Source organism: Vanessa atalanta, chromosome 24 (assembly GCF_905147765.1).
Source record: "Vanessa atalanta chromosome 24, ilVanAtal1.2, whole genome shotgun sequence".
Lineage (NCBI taxonomy): Eukaryota > Metazoa > Arthropoda > Insecta > Lepidoptera > Nymphalidae > Vanessa > Vanessa atalanta.
Genome location: NC_061894.1, coordinates 3,185,704 through 3,204,871, shown reverse-complemented (window position 1 = coordinate 3,204,871; position 19,168 = coordinate 3,185,704). Strand labels below are relative to the sequence as shown.

General features: G+C 32.8%; 1 protein-coding gene across 2 annotated transcripts in view; it reads right to left on the bottom strand.

The window, feature by feature from the left end:
- Positions 1-19,168, bottom strand: part of LOC125073581 (inactive dipeptidyl peptidase 10) — a 162,743-nt gene that overhangs the window by 35,104 nt on the left and 108,471 nt on the right. For both annotated transcript variants that reach the window (XM_047684454.1, XM_047684453.1), the window contains exons 4-5: positions 16,577-16,704; positions 1,377-1,606 (exon numbers count right to left, since the gene is read on the bottom strand). In XM_047684454.1, the coding sequence (XP_047540410.1) occupies positions 1,377-1,606; positions 16,577-16,704 (358 nt within the window). The remainder of the gene's footprint in view (positions 1-1,376; positions 1,607-16,576; positions 16,705-19,168) is intronic.

Genomic DNA, 19,168 nt, shown 5'->3' with positions numbered 1-19,168 from the left:
ATAAAATGCCCGTACCGTATAGTTTAAAATGAAAAATACTTCACTAAAATGTGCAAAATAAATCCATTGTATCATAAGTGGAGCTCTGACCTATATATTATATTTCGTCTGTCTTTATATAAAAGCATTTGTTTGTTCTTTTGAATTTTTTACAGCAGAATTTATTTTTATAAAAATTAAACAAAAATATCTTTTGGATTAAATTTCGAGTTCCTTCATACAAAATTCTTTATTGAAACGCTACTCTTTATATTGTAAGTCTATTTAATACTAGCCTCAGTAACTGAAATATTCAGAATCGCGTTCATTTAAATTTCGACACTAGGTGTATCGAAATAAGTTTCATTTTTCTGGATTCCGTTTATCAAGCAATATGGCCATTATTCACAGCTATTCGGAAAACTCGGGGGTAAATCGGTATCGATGAGGACGAGGGTACACAGCTAAAGAGGGTAGAGATGGAGTACCTCTTGTGGCGATATTGGAAGCTCATTTGGAAATTCTGATTTACGCATGCGTGTATTTCATTATAGGTTTTTTTTTAAAAGAAATATTGGTTTTCATTACATAGAAATTATTTTTTCAGGAATATATTTTAATATTGCCTTGGAGTTGGAATGGTTAAACATAAATATCTTAACGAAAGAAGTGAGTTCAGATCCAGATAAGACTACTGAGTTATTATGTACTTAAATTGTTTTATATTCGATTGCCAAGTCGTAAAAGATTTTGAGTGTAGTAATTGTAGTGAAGGTTGTAATTTTTTTTTATTTAATTTTGTTATTGTTAATAGAGTTAATCTAAACATTAGTAATATTTGGAAAGAATGAATAAGTAGAATTTCCTTTGAATGACAGCTCTTTGATAGCCTATAAAAAAGTAGCACTAACTGTCAATGTCCCATTGCCGGGCTATGGTCTCGTTTTTGAGGAGTAAGCTTATATCACGCTGCTCCAACGTAGAAAAAGTTAATTTAAGGAAAATACATGTAGAAGGTTTTTTTCACACCACGATGTTTTCCTTCAGCTCCACACAAATGGAAATTATGTGCTTACAAGACTTTGAGTTCTCAATCTTCGACTAAATTTGTATGTTAATCAATGGGTCACCTTAGCACCGAATTAAAACTTATGTTGAATGTAAATAAAATGAAAAGTTATTGAATATCATAAATTCTAATCTAGTTTGATAGTGTTTGTATTTCGATTGTCTGGTTAAAGATAAATGTCGCTTATAAACTTCTAATTAGAATTATTTAAGTAATTAAACATAAAACTAAATATTATGAAATTAATCAAGACTAATATAACCTAAAGATTAGAAGGAAATTCAATCAATATACATCTATAAATATTATTGTTCTGTAAAATTATTACCTTCATACAGCCAATCCGGTACTCCATTAAAGATCCTTCCGGGTATGCCCGTGTCTGTGACTCTGTACCCGGTAGAAGACCTTGGTGCTGGACGGTAGAAGATGTCGTAGTCTTTTACAGTGATGAGGCCATGACCCTTAGGGGTCCACATGGCAAGGAGAAGGAGCGGACCTTCGCTGATAACTCCTCCTCCGATGTCATCCGGTAACGGCGTTAGGGGGTAGGATTCCCTAAAGGATAAAAAAACAAAATATTTACATTACTTAGAAGCTGAAATTCAAATCAATTTATCATCAACATCAATTTTATGTGTAATTATATGGAATTAAATTAAGATTACGAGGTGCCCAAAAAGGCATAATATAATCGCAAAACTGTTTGCTTTATTGTTCGCCCATAGATCCTGGCACTGTTAGAATTGTTAACCGTTATTTACACCCAACTAAGATGCTACGTCGCTGGTGTTATTACACAGACTGACTCACCATTGAAACCAGAACATAAATATTTGTCAGGAAAATAAATGTGTATTGCATCCAAACATGTAGGTTGCCTCACGACTGAGAACTAAACATTAGATAATTATAATATACGATTATGCAATAAGCACACAGTGAATACGGTGTTATGGAAGGTTTTAACGAAGTAATTAGAACCTTTTTATTAAAAATGCTAAACACAAATTTATTGTTTATTCTGCCAGTGTCAAAAGTTCTCAATATTCAGATCTAATCCATATTTAAAAACTATTTATTTTCGATCAACATATCCAAACTGTATGTAAATGTAGTCTGGGGCTAACTGGTTTTGTTACGGTTTGTTTAACGAACGTGCTGAAATATGAATATACAACCACATTAGTTTTTATGTTAGCCTGGTACCTGAGATTACAAAGGTACTGGAGGCGTTTTTTTTTTTTAAGTATAATAAATAATAATTTTATAAATAAAGACCGATATTTTTTATTACAAAATATATAAAATTTACTTAGTCTTTGTAAATTAATTATTTTAAATTCAATATTATTAATAATATAATTAAAAAATATTAATTAAGCGCAGTTACTCACGTAATATAACTTTTTATATACTTTTATATCATTTTAAATCGAAATATAAATATATATCGTAATCACTTTCAATTTAGGTCCACGTGTATATATCTATAAAATAGAATAAAAAAAAAAAAAACCTCTCTGACATACATATACTTTTAACATAACATAATTGTATTTTATGTTGCCCATCTGGACTGATAGTTAGGATTTCCGAAACACAGGCTACCTCACAATTCTCTTCAACGCTGAACATGAAATAGATTATAAACGCAAGTGAGGCTTACCTAGATTCTAAATCACGACCTCAAGCTCCACGTATCCACACATATCTTAGACACGCGGCCATATTGGAATTATATCGCCGAACAATATTGCTTTTGAGTGCTGTCTAGTATGCAGGGCGAGTATTCCAGTTTAATTACTGACTAATGACGTAATCATTTAGATTACACCTTAACCATGTTGATATATATATACATACATTGGTTTTGTTAAGTGAACACTTGACTGTTTACAGATGGTCCGATGCTGAAATAAAGTGGTTTCAGTACGAATTGATCAACTTAAATAGCGTTCATAACACCTTATGGTTGTCATCATCATCAAGATCAGCCTGTATTACTCCACTGCTGGACGTAGGCCTCCCCCAAGGCGCGCCACAAATTATAATCCACTTCGTGGTAGTAGGGCTTTGTGTAAGCCTGAGTAGGTACCACTCAGTCAGATATTCTACTGTTTGTTTGAAGGGTAATTGAGCCAGTGCATGAGCATAGGAAAATAACATCTTAGCTCCCAAGGCTGGTGGCGCATTCGCGTGATGTAAGAAATGTTATTATTTATTACAGCGTCAATGCCTATGGGCGGTGGTGACCACTTATCATCATTAGTGGCGCATTTGTCCGTCCGCTTTTATAATACATAAAAAAAAATATCTTGTCTATCAACTACTAAAACGAAAATAATTCAAATGTCCTTCAACTAGAGCTGGTTCAATTGAAAAATTTAAACAATCCTTATTTATACACGTCTTAAGACAATTTTTGTAACCAAAATAGATGTACGAACCGATATCTTATTAACTTCCTATGGATCTTCTCTTCATCAAAATTTGATGTTATAAAAAGCATTGTATTGAATTCGATAAAAAAACAAAATCAATTGTTCCTCACAAAATTACGTTTATTAGATGATGTCAATATTAACATCTATATTTAACAAATGCTTAATAAAATACAAGCTAATAAACAGTCGTGAATAAAACCTTGGTTCGCAGGTTGTGGACCGGCACTAAATATCTAAACGAGACATCGGACAATAGCCTGTTCCAAACGGAGGAATACACAATAAACATTAAAATGTACGATTCTCCTGAATGAATTAATTTATGGACATTGTCACAACCCGCATTGGAGCAGCGTGGTGGAATTTGCTCCAAGCCTTCTCCTCAAAGGGAGAAGAGGCCTTTAGCCCAGCAGTGGGAAATTTACAGGCTGCTAATGTCACATGAAAGGATTATTTCGATTTCCGAACTTCCAAATCTGTTTAGGCATTTATAAGATATATCAGAACTGGCAACACTGGTAACATTACACCCCTTCTTGGAACAGTCGTGTAAAACCCTTAGATTAGATATTCCATGACATTTCCTTTAGCTTTATCAAATTATGCACTAAAATAGTTCTTGATTTATAAATATTTATTTTTAAAGCAATACGGTTGCATTAAAATACTTATGTACACTTTAATTTTAATCCCAAAGTTCTGATAACAACTTCGCCGACAGAATGTTATAGAATATTCGAGATCTCGACCGATGATATCATATCAATTCAATGTCAAAGTTGTTAATTCATCTTTACAACTCTGTGTGTAGACTATGGTTATTAGAAACCACTGTAAAGTTACTGCTGGAAGAATATACCTATATACTGTAAGTTTGTTGTTATTATGTTTATATTGATATTTTCGCTAACATAAGTCAGTCTCGAAATTGAGTTTTTTTTAATTAGATTTTTTTAAGTAAAACAACAGCTTGCAATTATCTTCCTGGCGAGCGGAGGCTGCAGTTACTTTTGAGAAGAAGATAAGAAGCAAATTCCATTAGATACGCTACTCCAAGGCAAGCTGGTGACAAATATGGCAGTTTTTCATCACGATATTTTACTTCAATGGAAAACGTAAATTAAGAGTTTAAGAGTTGCGAATCATTATTATGAAGAGATATTGAATTTTTAATTTTACATATATATATATATATTACGCGTGTACGTTACTGAACTCATAAAAGGATAATAAATTTCGATGACATTTTTTTTGCGTGTAATTCAGTGGGTCTCTGGATGGCTTACATGGACCCAGTTGGTGCTATGATAGGAAAGTAAATAAAGTTCAATTCTTATTTTACCTGGACGAAGTCGAGACTTGCAGCTAGTATGTACCCGTATATACATACGTATATAGTATTGAATTTATTGACTCTAATCGGGGACATTTGATCTTTTTCCCTTCATTTAGATCTGTTTGGCTATTCGACTTAGACTTTCAAAGGATGAAAGAGTTTGTAATTGAATTCAAACAGTTTATACTCGTTACTCAAAGTTCACGTTATAGCCGAACTAACGATTCAGAAACGTGGAGCGAATGCAGCTCATTTCGACTGCACTGCGTAGTGTTTACATTCATAAATCTTTAATCGAGGCAACTGGGAAATAGCTAGCGTATTCGAAAGCGGATAAATAGGCGCCCTAATTTCGCACCTTTCATTTAAAATTGCAAGTACGAGGTGCAAGTTGATTTTACGTCATTTTTAGTTGCTGAGGTTAAGATGTACACTTTTTTTTATATATTAACTATAAAATTTCGGCATAAGTCGCATGGCATTCAGTCTACACGTCCGAGTAAAAAAAAATCTTATGACTAATAATTCTATTGTATTCTTTTATATTTTATAATATAGGAATGATTACGCATGCAACCTTCGGCAATTTACCAACCATGATAATTTATTACTTTGTGGCTGTATATTTAATGGTTGCCTGCACAACGTCCTTTAATTCTTCTTATTACTGTATTGCGTATCGGTAGAATTATATTTAATCTATGTATATAATATATATAAAATAAAACAAATTGCGATCAAAAGTTAATAAAATACTAAAACGATCTACGCCATTTTGAAATAAAAGAGCGGGAAACTCCAGTCGCCATTATTAATATGAGTGAACCAAAACAGTACACATACATAGATTATAATTATAATTTATTAAATTCTACAATCCTTAAATGTAAACTATAGAATGTTTTTAGATACGATTGATCAAATAAAACAAGAATTATTTAAGACTTTTATATAAAATACATTAATAAGCAATAATAGATTTCAGTCGAGTTTGACTAGCAGTTAAAACACGCGAATCTTTAATCCGCAAGTCATCAAACCCTGGCCAGCACTACTGAACTTTCTTGTGTGTATTATATATGTTACTGTAAAAGCTCGAACTACGGTAAATATTCAGAATTTTCCAGTAAAACCTAAGATTTACCGATTATGAATGGTAAATATCCATAAAACTTTGACCATCACTATGATTCGAACTTTTACCATCATTCACTTGGTAAATCTTAGGATTTACATGTTAGGTTAGGTTGGAATGGTAAGAGTCCGAAAAAGTCGTCCCTTTATAATAAATACTTACATTTACCAATGTCGGTAAATCTTAGGTTTTACTGAAAAATCTTAAAAATCTCCTTAGCAATGTACTATAAAATTATCTTTATAGCAGTGGGTGTCTCAGCATCTTGCAGAATATATGTACAAGTTCTATCGAATAGTATCCATGTAACAATGTAAATTATTTCCACTGTAATACGATTCTCTGGTTTGCTTGTTTCATAAATCTTGAAACGCGTGCATGTTGATTCATTTTGTGCTTCTACGTTGCTATTTTCTAAGAAATCGTTTCGTATCTCACTTGTGATGAAAAGCGTTACTGATGTTTCAACGAAGCGTGGGGTCTCTATTTTATTCGATTTTTTATATTTTCATCTTAAAATGAATACGATTGCAATCTTAAAAACAACTCACTGATTAATCACGAAGTCTCAGAAACTATAACACAAACTTGAAATTTGGCAGGTAGGTTCCGTATATATAGACATCCTCATAGATTTTACGAAACTTCAACCCTTAAGGGGGTAAAACGAGGGTTGGAAGTTTGTTTATAAATTTCGCGTGGGTAAAGCCGCAGGATCAGCTAGTTTATAATATAATTACAAACTAATATTATTACACACACGTTATGGTGTCGAGAAAACTCTTATAGAGATAAGCTTCCTGATGATGTGTTTGTATGATTGATACGCCATACGTCATTTGATTGTGACGAAACTTCGATGGGCTCAAAATAACAGGAATCTCTTTATATGCATACCCGTAAGACATACTATGGGGTAAGTAGTTACGGGGCATGCATTGGCTGCAATGAAATTAGTTGAACAAATTATAAACATTTAAAAATTAAGACAATGGTATATATAAGTATAATTTCTCAGTCGAAAAATCCAACAACTATTACGCCGAATCTAGAACCTCGGAATTTAGAGTTCTATAATGAAGCCTATACATAAAGAATAATATTATATAAAAAGAATTATATATATTTATAAGGTAAAAGAGGATTTAAGAAATTATTACATTGGAAGACTTCTTGCTTTGAAAAATATAAACCTTTTTCAAGAGGGACACGGAAAATATAAATCAAAGGAAAAAATATGAACCGACGGCGAGGCAGGAAGTGGAAAATTTCTTATTTCATACAAATTTCCGTGGGAATTGCCTTATTCATCGCTTAATTTTATTACTCTACAAGTTTGTATAGTATGAATTATTTATTACTTGTGCTGTGTGAAACTGAAATCGGTGGCAGGGCTTTGTGCTAGCCAGTTGTGGTAGGTACCACCCACTCAGCAGATATTCTACCTCTAAACAGCAGTAGAGCAGTAGAGGTGAGTGAGCCAGTGTAACTACAGGCAAAAGGGACATCTTAGTTCTCAAGGTTGGTGGCGCATTGGCAATGTAGAGGATAAATATTGGACAACATCACATACATTACTCTGATCCCAATGTAAGTAGCTAAAGCACTTGTGTTATGGAAAATCAGTAGTAACGACGGTAGCTCGGAGTAGCGTCCCCATGAAAACTGGTGTTACCCATGAAACCGAAAACTACTCGACCGCGGAAGTCGTTTAAAGAATGCTTAATATTTCTTATTGCGCCATTGTCTATGAGCGATGGCGACCACTTAACATCGGGTGGCCCATTTGCTCGTCCTGGTAAATAAAAAAAAAAAAGATGTGGCGAAATGCCGATGTTGGCGTGCTAAACTTGATTAGTGTGTGTAACTATTGTAATTTTTGTCATTGTGGTGAGGTAATTTGAATGGGGATCTTAGTGTGTGTGGTGTTCCAGTAAGGCTTATTACATTGCTTAGCAACTTAGTACCTAGCAAATTGCCTATGTTTCTGTGTGTATACATTTGTATTTCTATTAAAAGTTTATTAGTGTGTTTTAGACGATTGATGATGATAGTGTTTCTTCGTATTTATACATAATTGAAAGAGTATGCGATAATTTCACGTGTCCGTGTGGGTTTTTTAAAAAGTGTAGTTTTAACAAATATTTTATATTATATGTGTCATAACTAATAAGATTTAGTGTAATATAAAATTACTTTTATAAACTTTGTGCACTAAAAGAGTTTTGGAAAAAACATAAATTTCAACGAAAAACTAAGTTGGGCCAGACGACGTGCCAAGTTTTGATTAAGTTGCGCTGTTGGTGCATGTCCGCACAATGTGTAGTTTGACTTGCTTGCGGGACAAATGTTTAACTTTGTTGCGTTGATATAACGAAGTCAACTTTTAAATAATAATAATATAATATTCTTGTCTTATGTCAATTTTTTTTTTGTCACATTTTCCGTTGAAACACTTGGCCCTTGTAGTAGTGCAAATTGCTTCATTAAAAGTGTAACACCTCACCTTATTGCCTCCACGGGTGGGCTGGTTCGTTTTTTGCCCAGAGAATCAGAATTGCGATTCGACGCGGAAATACTGCTAGCATTCTAGCCACCATTCCTCGCGGTCAAGATTTATACAGTAACTATTTTTAAATCATATATTTACCAATACTTTTTATCTTACGAGTAGGATTGAGTCCCATTAATTCTCTTACATACATTCATACACAGTACTGACTCCTCATACACGTATTTCATTCTTTTCCATGAATGATTTTTATGAATAAATTATATGTATTCATTCGTTCGTTTCTTCAAAAATAAATGCATTAATTCATTAATATTTAAAATATGCAAAAGCTTTTTCGCAATTCGAGAAAGGAGACTGAGAATTTAATAAGTGTCATTTTTAATAAAGTAAAAATGTTAAGTAAAAATGAAATATTAAAAATTAAAAATACTATTATTTTCACTCCGCAATATTTTATTGCGTCACAAGTCTCTGCAGGCGACGTGTAGCTCGTGTCCCATTTAAGATTTTAGGCCGCTTGTTAACGTTTGCCATAAAATATTATGGTAGATTGTTCCTGATTACGTTTCACGCACACGTGGTCGTAAGAGTTGTGGCGTATCTACTATTCTCTCGACGGTGAAAAGGCTAGGAGTAATTAAGATGGTCGTTTTTAAGAGACAAATTAATTTTTCTTAAGTTATTTACATTACATTACATTCTCCTCTCCAATTGCGGAGAAGGTTTGGAGCATATTCTACCACGCTGCTCTAATGCGGGTTGGTGGAATACACATGTGGCAGAATTTAATTAGACAAATGCAGGTTTCCTCACGATGTTTTTCTTCACCGCCGAGCACGAGATGAATTATAAACACAAATTAAGCACATGAAAATTCAGTGGTGCTTGCCTGAGCTGAATAAGAAATCGTCGGTTAAGATGCACGCGTTCTAACCACTGGGCCATCTCGGCTCAAACTACGTTATTTACGTGTTATTATTTCAAATGAATTTCTTTTATAGTTTTTTCCGAATACGCAACTCAGATTTTCCTCTAAATTAGGTTAATTAGTTACCTTAGATTTAGTGTACTTACGACACTAAAGTTTGTGTTTCAATAATATCTTGGAAAATAAAACGTAACGCATGTCCGCACCAATCGTTGCGTGATGTGTGGTGGTAAGAACTCTTAATGTTAGGACATTTAGAATCTACTTCTTGATATTAAGCCACATATAATGATGATATATAATAAATACAAATTAAAATATGAGATACGATGTCAAGTTTAATAGTTTGTATGATGATTGTGAATAATTTTATAAAATATACTTTGAGGTTACGTAACTCTTGACATTTTACTGTGTCATAACGAGAGCCGTGTTAATCTCAAGCTGTTTTGTTTCTGTATGTATACTTCCTTATTACTTTATGTAACATTAATCTTTACCATTTCTATACTCTTTATAATTATTATAACATTTTTAGTAAATTTCAAAATGTCACAATTCGATTTAATTTCAATGTAAATTAAAAATACTTAAGACTATTTAGATTACTACAACTAGTGCTGTTGCAAATAAGTTACTGATTACGTATTTACGATATTAATATTAAAGTTATACTAATCTATCCAGACATAAATTAAGATACTTTGTTTTGTATTGCCTAACTGAAGCCTCTCTTTGGATAAGATATTAGTATATAATATTATTATATAATTAGAACTATATATTTATACAAATAGTTAATGATAAAAAGCTTTGCCTATATTTATTCATTTATCATGGAAACCAACAAATTATTTTTACATTGAACAGAACAGAAAATATTAATCAAATATGTTCTCCTATTACATTTCTACAAATAATAATATCGTTGATACAAATGTGTAGTAACTATAATATATATGTGTATTCCGTTATACGTGTATAGTGTGTTCGTTTAAGTGTTAAATCATAGACAATTTGAAAACCTTTTTAATAATAACCTATTGTGCCTATGAATTCGCTTAGTGTTTTCGCCAGTTGCCTTACAGGTTTAATTTGATTGACTCGATTTTTGACAATGAACAAGCAAGTGTAAATATATTGGAAAAAATTTCGACTTTAATTATGGATTATACGTTTAATTGTTCTGAAATCGCTAAACACGACTGTTACCTTAATAAAATAAACTGTTTATGCAAAATACATAAACAGACGCTTATTACGAAACGAAAATATTAGGTGTATTTTTATTTAGTCCGAGTAAAATAACACGTGATTTCAATTCAATTAATTACGTACGATAAAATCTTCAGAGATTTATACGGGTTTCGTAATCTCTTAATGAATAAAGGTAATTAGGTTGTCGAAACTCCTAATTGATACTGAGCTTCTAAAATCCGGTTAAATTGCTTTCGATATTTAAATACTTTTATATTGAAATAGTTTATTCCTAAGTATTTGTTATTCATCTAAAGTGTTTTTTTGTACACATTGTTATTTTATTTGATGTAGTTTTTAACATCAGTTGCCATCGTCAATATCCTATCGTAAAAAAATGTCTGGTTGAGAATGTCAAGATGACGTTTCATACTATACATACATGTGTTCAATAAAATTAAAATATACGACTAAATAAAGTCTTTAATAATATTTTCTCGAGTGTATAGATATTTCGTAACTTTATTAAAAAAGTAATTCATTCTATGAAATAAAATGCTAATATATGAAGTTTCAGATAAATTATTTTGGATTCCAAAATTGAATTTGGGTAGTAATTAGTCTTTCCGAGAAAAATCTGGCAGTCGTATAACTTCTACGAGTTCATAAGACGAAAGTTAAATTATATTTAAAAAAAAAAACAGACTATTTTATATATTTATATGATATAACATTGATTAGCATGATAATGTAAATAATTCTGATAACACGAGAAATAAAGGTAAACCTGTAACAATTGAGAGCCGAGATGGCCCAGTGGTTAGAACGCGTGCATCTTAACCGATGATTTCGAGTTCAAACCCAGGCAGGCACCACTGAATTTTCATGTGCTTAATTTGTGTTTATAATTCATCTCGTGCTCGGCGGTGAAGGAAAACATCGTGAGGAAACCTGCATGTGTCTAACTTCAACGAGATTCTGCCACATGTGTATTCCGCCAACCCGCATTGGAGCAGCGTGGTGGAATATGAGAGAGGAGGCCTTTAGCCCAGCAGTGGGAAAATTTACAGGCTGCTAATGCTAATGCTGTAACAATTAATGTCTGACTCCGCAATGACAATATATTTCTGAGTTAAGGTGTCTACACTAAGATTCTGCAGAAATTTTTAACTTTGCCTCTAAATTTTATCATATTTATGTTATTAGCTCAGTCAATTAATACATGATATAAAACATGGAACATGTCATTCATAAATTTCCACAAAACATATAAATTTTATTATATAAGTAAATAATTTGCTAAAAAGGTAACTTTAATAGTTTCTTGCCGAATTTTCTTAGTAGAAATTTAAATATGGAACGATTCGAGTAATTCCTGTAACAAATGAGCCTACTTGATTTATAATATGAATCTGATTTTAATTCAAATCGTAAAGATAATAGGTTAAACAGGACCCTTAGGAGGAGAACTAACCATAAATATCAACTTATCTGGTAAACTAATGGCAAATTATTATTCGTATGAGACAGATATGTACATAGAATTATATATATACAGATGTGTAATTAAAGTTAACGGATACTATTAATTCGACGACCTCCGTGGTCGAGTAGTGTGTACACCGGTTTTCATGGGTACGCCACTCCGAGGTCCCGGGTTCGATTCCCGGCCGAGTCGATGTAGAAAAAGTTCATTAGTTTTCTATGTTGTCTTGGGTCTGGGTGTTTGTGGTACCGTCGTTACTTCTGATTTCCATAACACAAGTGCTTTAGCTACTTACATTGGGATCAGAGTAATGTATGTGATGTTGTCCAATATTTATTTACTATAGCAAGACACCAAGGGTATATATATTTTTAAAATTTTAAGAATTCTCAATATGTAATGTCTATGATATATATACTCTATTCCAACCGCAAAAGCAAACAAGCCAAATAAACAGCGCGCGTCATTTGACAGCAAATTGACGCGATATCATTGGTCGAGAGCTTGATTAATCTATGATATTCACTATGGATTTTGCGAAAAAATTGCGCTTTGAACGTCGACGAAACTGTTACGGAATTTTGGAAGTAATATTAAAGTTGAAATAAGTAGTTAAGTGTAATTGTACTGTGTTATAAATAAAGTTATATTAATCAAAAGCTCTTAGTAGTGCACAATATAGTTATTAGTAAATCGCATGAAATACGTAAATCTAAGGTTTGTTTATCTTTTTTCCTACTTCCATTAGAATAGGCTATAGTTAGCGGTGTTGACATATCTATTGATACATACTAATAATTAGTATTGTTTTGTTTCAGGCACAAGGGACATAACATCTTAAGGTTGCCTCCGCATTGGCTATGTAAGGAATGGTTAATATTTCTTACAGTTATGTCTATCTGTGGTGGTGACCACTTGCTGTCAGGTGGCCTATTGGCTGCCTATATATTAATAAAAAATAAAATAAAAATACGAATAAATCAGAAGACAATTTATTCGTAGTGTCTAAACGAAAAAACCCTACTAAAACAATGTGCATAAAACTTTTACGAGAAAATGCAGTTCTTTTTTTTTTATAAAAGTCTCATCGGCCGATTAGTCATCTACTAATCCGATAAATGAAATATAACTGGATGAACCTTTATCCGCATGTAATTTATAAAACTTTACTATAGCACACAGTGTCACACCAATTTTACACTTTCGGTAAATGATAAAAAGTAGCCTACGTCCTTTCCCGGAACTCAAACTATCTGCTGGTGTGCAGATAGTTTGAGTTCCGAATTTCATCTAAATCGGTTCAGCGGTTTAAGCGTGAAGAGGTAACAGACAGAGTTACTTTCGCATTTATAATATTAGTATAGATTAATTGTCATATTACAGAATATCAGCATCATCCTCCTTCCTTGATCCCAATTTTATTTGTGGTCAGCGCAAAATGTCTTCTTCTTCCATACTTCTCTGTTTGACGTCATCTTACAAGTAACATTCTTTCCAGCCATATCGTCTTTCACACAATCCATCCAACGTTTTTTTGGTCTTCCCCTTCCTTCCTTTGCTCAAGGCCTTCTAGCTTCTCGTCACATTACAGAATATATTAAAAAAAATAGTATTTTAAAAAGGTTAGGTTATAATCATATCAATAATCATAATTATTATAGTTAGGTTATATTGAAATTGACGATTCTTTTTAAAGATATTTATATGATAGAGCGTTAGCTATTACTAAGGTTTTCTCCGAAGATTTACCGTAATGATATTATATTACCTATATCACATATAATATATTATATATGTATTTATTATATATTATAAGTCATATAATATCGGTACCTTTCATCATATTTGGTATTTTTATCTCAATAACTCATTTTCACAACACGTTGCCAAATTTTCCGTTTCTAGTTATATAGCTTTACGTTAAAAATATTCGAAGGGATAATTATAACGGTTCAGGTGAGCTCTATTTTTAACGGACCCTTTCAGACCTACACTAAATAGAAAGGCCGCGGGTAAGGTCTAGCGAAATTATAAATTATTCATAATTAAACTTTATCTATAGAAAAGGATTATAGGGTCTATGGGGAAATTACAGTAATATTGGCATTTGGCTTATTTTCATAATGAAGTTTGTAAATTGTAATACCTGGTTTTATATTCAAAAAACCTTGATGGTCGAATGGATGTAACTCATGTCATGTTTCAATTATAACCAAAGATTGTAGGTTCGATCGCGAGAACCACTGAGTGAACGAGTTTTTATGATGTGGATAAAATTCATTCACACGTGTATAAATTAACTCAAATTGAAGAAGCGTGGTGGAATAAGCTCCAAGCCTCCTACCAGCAGTGTTCTACACGGGTTGTAACTTTTTACTATCCTTTTTATATTGTTGTTTAAAATAAACATGTCGGGCGAAAAGAGGCCGATTTTTTACGTCTCATTATGCCTTGATATGGGTTCCGTGGAAGTCCAAAACTACGGGATTGTTTTTCCGTTTATTCGACACAAAAATCCGCTCGAATTTACAACACTTGTTATCCGCAAGATGTCTGATAAGGTAATTGACTGTGGGACATGCCATCACTCTTTTTAACGACTTGAACGAACTTTAACCAATTGGGTGATCTCTGCAGAAGCGCATCACATGTATGTATGTTTTGTTGTCAATTTACATCCGGTATTAATTATTCATTTTATATTATACTAGTTAGTTGTCACACGTGGCTTCGCTCTCGTTTTAGGAGTTGGTTGTCAGGTATTATTCACACAATATATTTAAATCATAGCCTATGTGTTATTCTAATGTATAACCTATTTTATTGTAAAGTTTCATTAAAATCCATTCCGTAGGTTTTGCGTGAAAGAGTAACACAAATATAAACAGTTAACAGTTTATAATATAAACTTTGTATATGTTTTGGGGATAAAATTAACAGTTCTTTAGGGGGATGCTGGAGCCTGTTCATATATATTAAAAGTGATACATATTGAACATACCAATTTCAAGTATTATATTTAGATTGTTTTATATTCTTAAGGGAAAAATACAATACTTCGTCTACGCTTATTCAATAGTACAAAATCGTTATATCTGTAATACAACAAGATTGGGCCACCTGATGGTAAGTGGTCACCTCTGATCATATATATTGAAGCTGTAAAAATTTAACCATTCCTCACATCGTCAATGCGATAAAATTTAATTTTATTATAACCCAGTAATGACTTTTAATTTTATAATTGGCAACTTATAATTAATTATACCAAGTATTATGTTCGAAATTCAAATGTTTCAATGACGTATGTTTTAATTAAGTTTAGGAGTTAGAATCGACGGCTTCTGCTGCGGAATTCGTAATAATTTAGGAAGTTTATCGTCCGCAATTCACACGAGTGTATACCGGTGACTTTGTTCTCGTGGACATTGGGTTTCGAGATTGTTTTCAATAATCCTATAAGTCGGGTTTGTTATCTATATTAATATCATGAATCTGGAGAGTTTCTTTGAAATCCCTAAAATCTGGATCTACCAGCTCGATTTCAATAATGATTTTTGTAATTGATAATCTGTTATGTGCGTCACTGGATCTATAGCATTTTAATCTACTACACCTAGAGGAAGTTTACACGTCCACACAAACATATACTGTAAAAAATTACATTAAATAACGACACACACACAATCACACAGTGAAGATTCTATTGTTTAGAATCTAGATTACATCCTGTATCATTAACTTAGTTCAGTCGGCTTTATACTCGGAGCTCTTAACAGAGTGAGAGTATTAATGATGTGCTATCAAGAGCTTCATTGAACCTTGTATCACAGACTAAGTATGATTACTTTATCGAAATGGATAGATCAGTGTCTTTAGAAATATATCTTCTAAGTGTGTAATTATATAAACAGTTTAAACAACAAAAGTTTTAACCACCTATCGATTTAATTACTCTATGTTGGCTGGTCTTGATTTTAACTAATTAATCAGGGACAGAAGAGCAACTATTCAAGAAACGATTCGTTTCGCTTAAGAATATAAACATAATTTTATTGAAATTGCCATTTTTATTGGAACACTATTATAAGTAGCAAGCCAATAATAGCTTCGGAATTACGCGTCATATAATATAAAGCTAAAATACTTATACAAATAAATATAAATAAATATAAATATATTGGACCACATCACATACATTACTACAACCCAGACCCAAGACAACATAGAAAACTACTGAACTTTTTCTACATCGACTCGGCCGGGAATCGAACCCGGGAACTCGGAGTGCCGTACCCATGAAAACCGGTGTACACACTACTCGACAACGGAGGTCGTAAAATACAAATAGTTTATATATTATAATTAATCATAATCTCTGTTTAAGGCTTAGACTATTGATTCAATGACAGATAATTATTATCTAATTGTAAAGCCATGACGTCATTGATATAGACTTGATACATAGAAAAACAATTACTTACGTGGTAAGTATATCATAGACGGTGTAGCGGGCGAGGAAGGAGTACTGGTGGATTTTGCGCGGCGCATGCGCAAGGAGGAGGAATCGTCGATCAGCTGACAGCGAGAACGAAGCAGGTTCTAGCACCCTCTGGAAAAGAAAAGTGAAGTAAATGATATTATACAAGATGCTTTTCTCGTGCCTTCGTTAACATTTACATTCAAAATAGTAATTAACGTTCTACGTTTCTTTCGCCGGTTCTTCTCAGGTCCGAGGCGTTTTTTTCCGAACCGGTGATAGATTTTTGACTATTAATAAGTATATAAGTGTAAGCGTTTTTATTGAATAACTAGCTGCGCCCGCGACTTCGTACGCCTTAAAAAAGTCATTGTTGTAGCCTAAGTTACTCCTTATTACATCAGCTATCTGCCAGTCAAAAGTCCCGTCAAAATCGGTTAAGCCGTTCCAAAGATTAGCCGGAACAAACAGAGAGACAGACAAAAATTTAAAAAGGTGGTATTTTGCTATATGTACCGTGTATACATGCATATGCATCTAGTAAAAAGCAGTTATAGTTATAATAGTTTAATATTACAAACAGACACTCCAATTTTATTATATGCAAAGAAGAATTGACTTTGACTTTGAGTATTTTAACTAGTGTTCGGTGTTCGTTGGTAAGTATTGGTATATTTTTATGTAAACTATCCCTGATTTTAATCGCGCACCATCTGCTGTGCTTTGATGTAACGATGCCAAAAATCTTCACGAAAGTCTCGACAGAGACTTTACTAAGTTTTAACTCGATTACGAATCGTTTAAGAACGCATTTGAAACAAAGAAACCAGCTAATAGGTACATATATTTTATTGACGTTTGCCTAATGTTTTATAATAAATGAATAAAGCTGATATTATTATAAACACAAATTAAATAATTTGTGTTTATAATTCATCTCGTGCTCGGCGGTGAAGGAAAACATCGTGAGGAAACCTGCATGTGTCTAATTTCAACGAAATTCTGCCACATGTGTATTCCGCCAACCCGCATTGGAGCAGCGTGGTGGAATATGCTCCAAACCTTCTCCTCAAAGGGAGAGGAGGCCTTTATCCCAGCAGTGGGACATTTACGGGCTGCTAATGCTAAAAATGCTAATGCTAAATAAAGCTGGCTATCTTTTTTGAAAATATTTAAATATATACATTTGATTTTAATGTCGTTTATATATAAATAATAAAATTTCTGATCAACTTAATACGGTCCATTTCTTTCACGAGTTTGTTTTAATATTTATATAATAAAAAAAGACTTGATTTTTTTTAAATTAATTACAAATTTATTTACACAATAAAGCGTTAGATATTTCTGACAACCACCAACTACGCTACAAATCGAAGTAGGCTTTTACAAGCACTTTTGAAACGTCATTTAACAAACTATATTAAGTGAAGCTATCATGGGTTCGGAATGTAGATTCTACCGAGAAGAACCGGCAAGAAACTCAGTAGTTACTCGTTTTCAACATCTAAAAATACAGTCATATTAGTTAAATACAATTATATATGTATGTAATATATTCTGCCTGGAAATCAACAAGCATTAACTCCACGCTTTTTAATCATCTATATAATCTTGTATCGAATGATATGCCTTCTTTACATATGTATTTTTTACAAATAATTTGAATTTATGAAACGGCAAATTTAAAAAAGTTGGCGGATTATTAGCAATTTCAGTTTATAATCAGTCGTTGTATAAATGTAGGTAAAGTTTAAATAATAAGTGTTTTTTTATAAAATCGGTAGTCGGTAAGGCACATGGACACCTAGTAAGTGGTCACCGCTGTCCATAGACAGCGCGGTAAGAAATTTTAAGCATTGCGCTACCGACTCTGGTAAGTGAGCTACTGTAACAATGCATATAAATGTCTCATAACATATTAGCTCCTAAGTTTGGTTGTCGTGGTTTTAGAGTTGCATTTGTGTGCATTTTGACGACCTCCGTGGTCAAGTAGTGTGTACACCGGTTTTCATGGGTACGCCACTCTGAGGTCCCGGGTTCAATTCACGGCCGAGTCGATGTAGAAAAAGTTCATTAGTTTTCTCTGTTGTTTTGGGTCTGGGTGTCTGTGGTACCGTCGTTACTTCTGATTTCCATAACACAAGTGGTTTAGCTACTTACATTCAGATCAGAGTAATGTATGTGATGTTGTCCAATATTTATTTATTTTATGTATAGAATGGCTAATATTTCCAAGGTGATCACTTCCCATTAGATGCCCCATATGTCCAGCTATGACATTAAAAAAAATTAAGTCCATCAAACACATGGAGCTTTTAACAAGGTGATATAAATGATGGTACTATTTGTGGTGTTCTTTGTGCCTGTTGTTACGTTAACTAAATCACCCTTCAAACCGGAACAAAACAATGATAAGGATTGTTATTTAGCGACAGAATATATGCGAAGACGTTTGGTATCTGTCCACGCCGGCTTGCACAAAGCGTTGCACCAAGTAAATTCTAAATCATAATGGTGATAATCTAACTGTCATAAAATGTAACTTGTATAATATCTATATGTAACAATACCTACATAAAAGGCATATCAATAA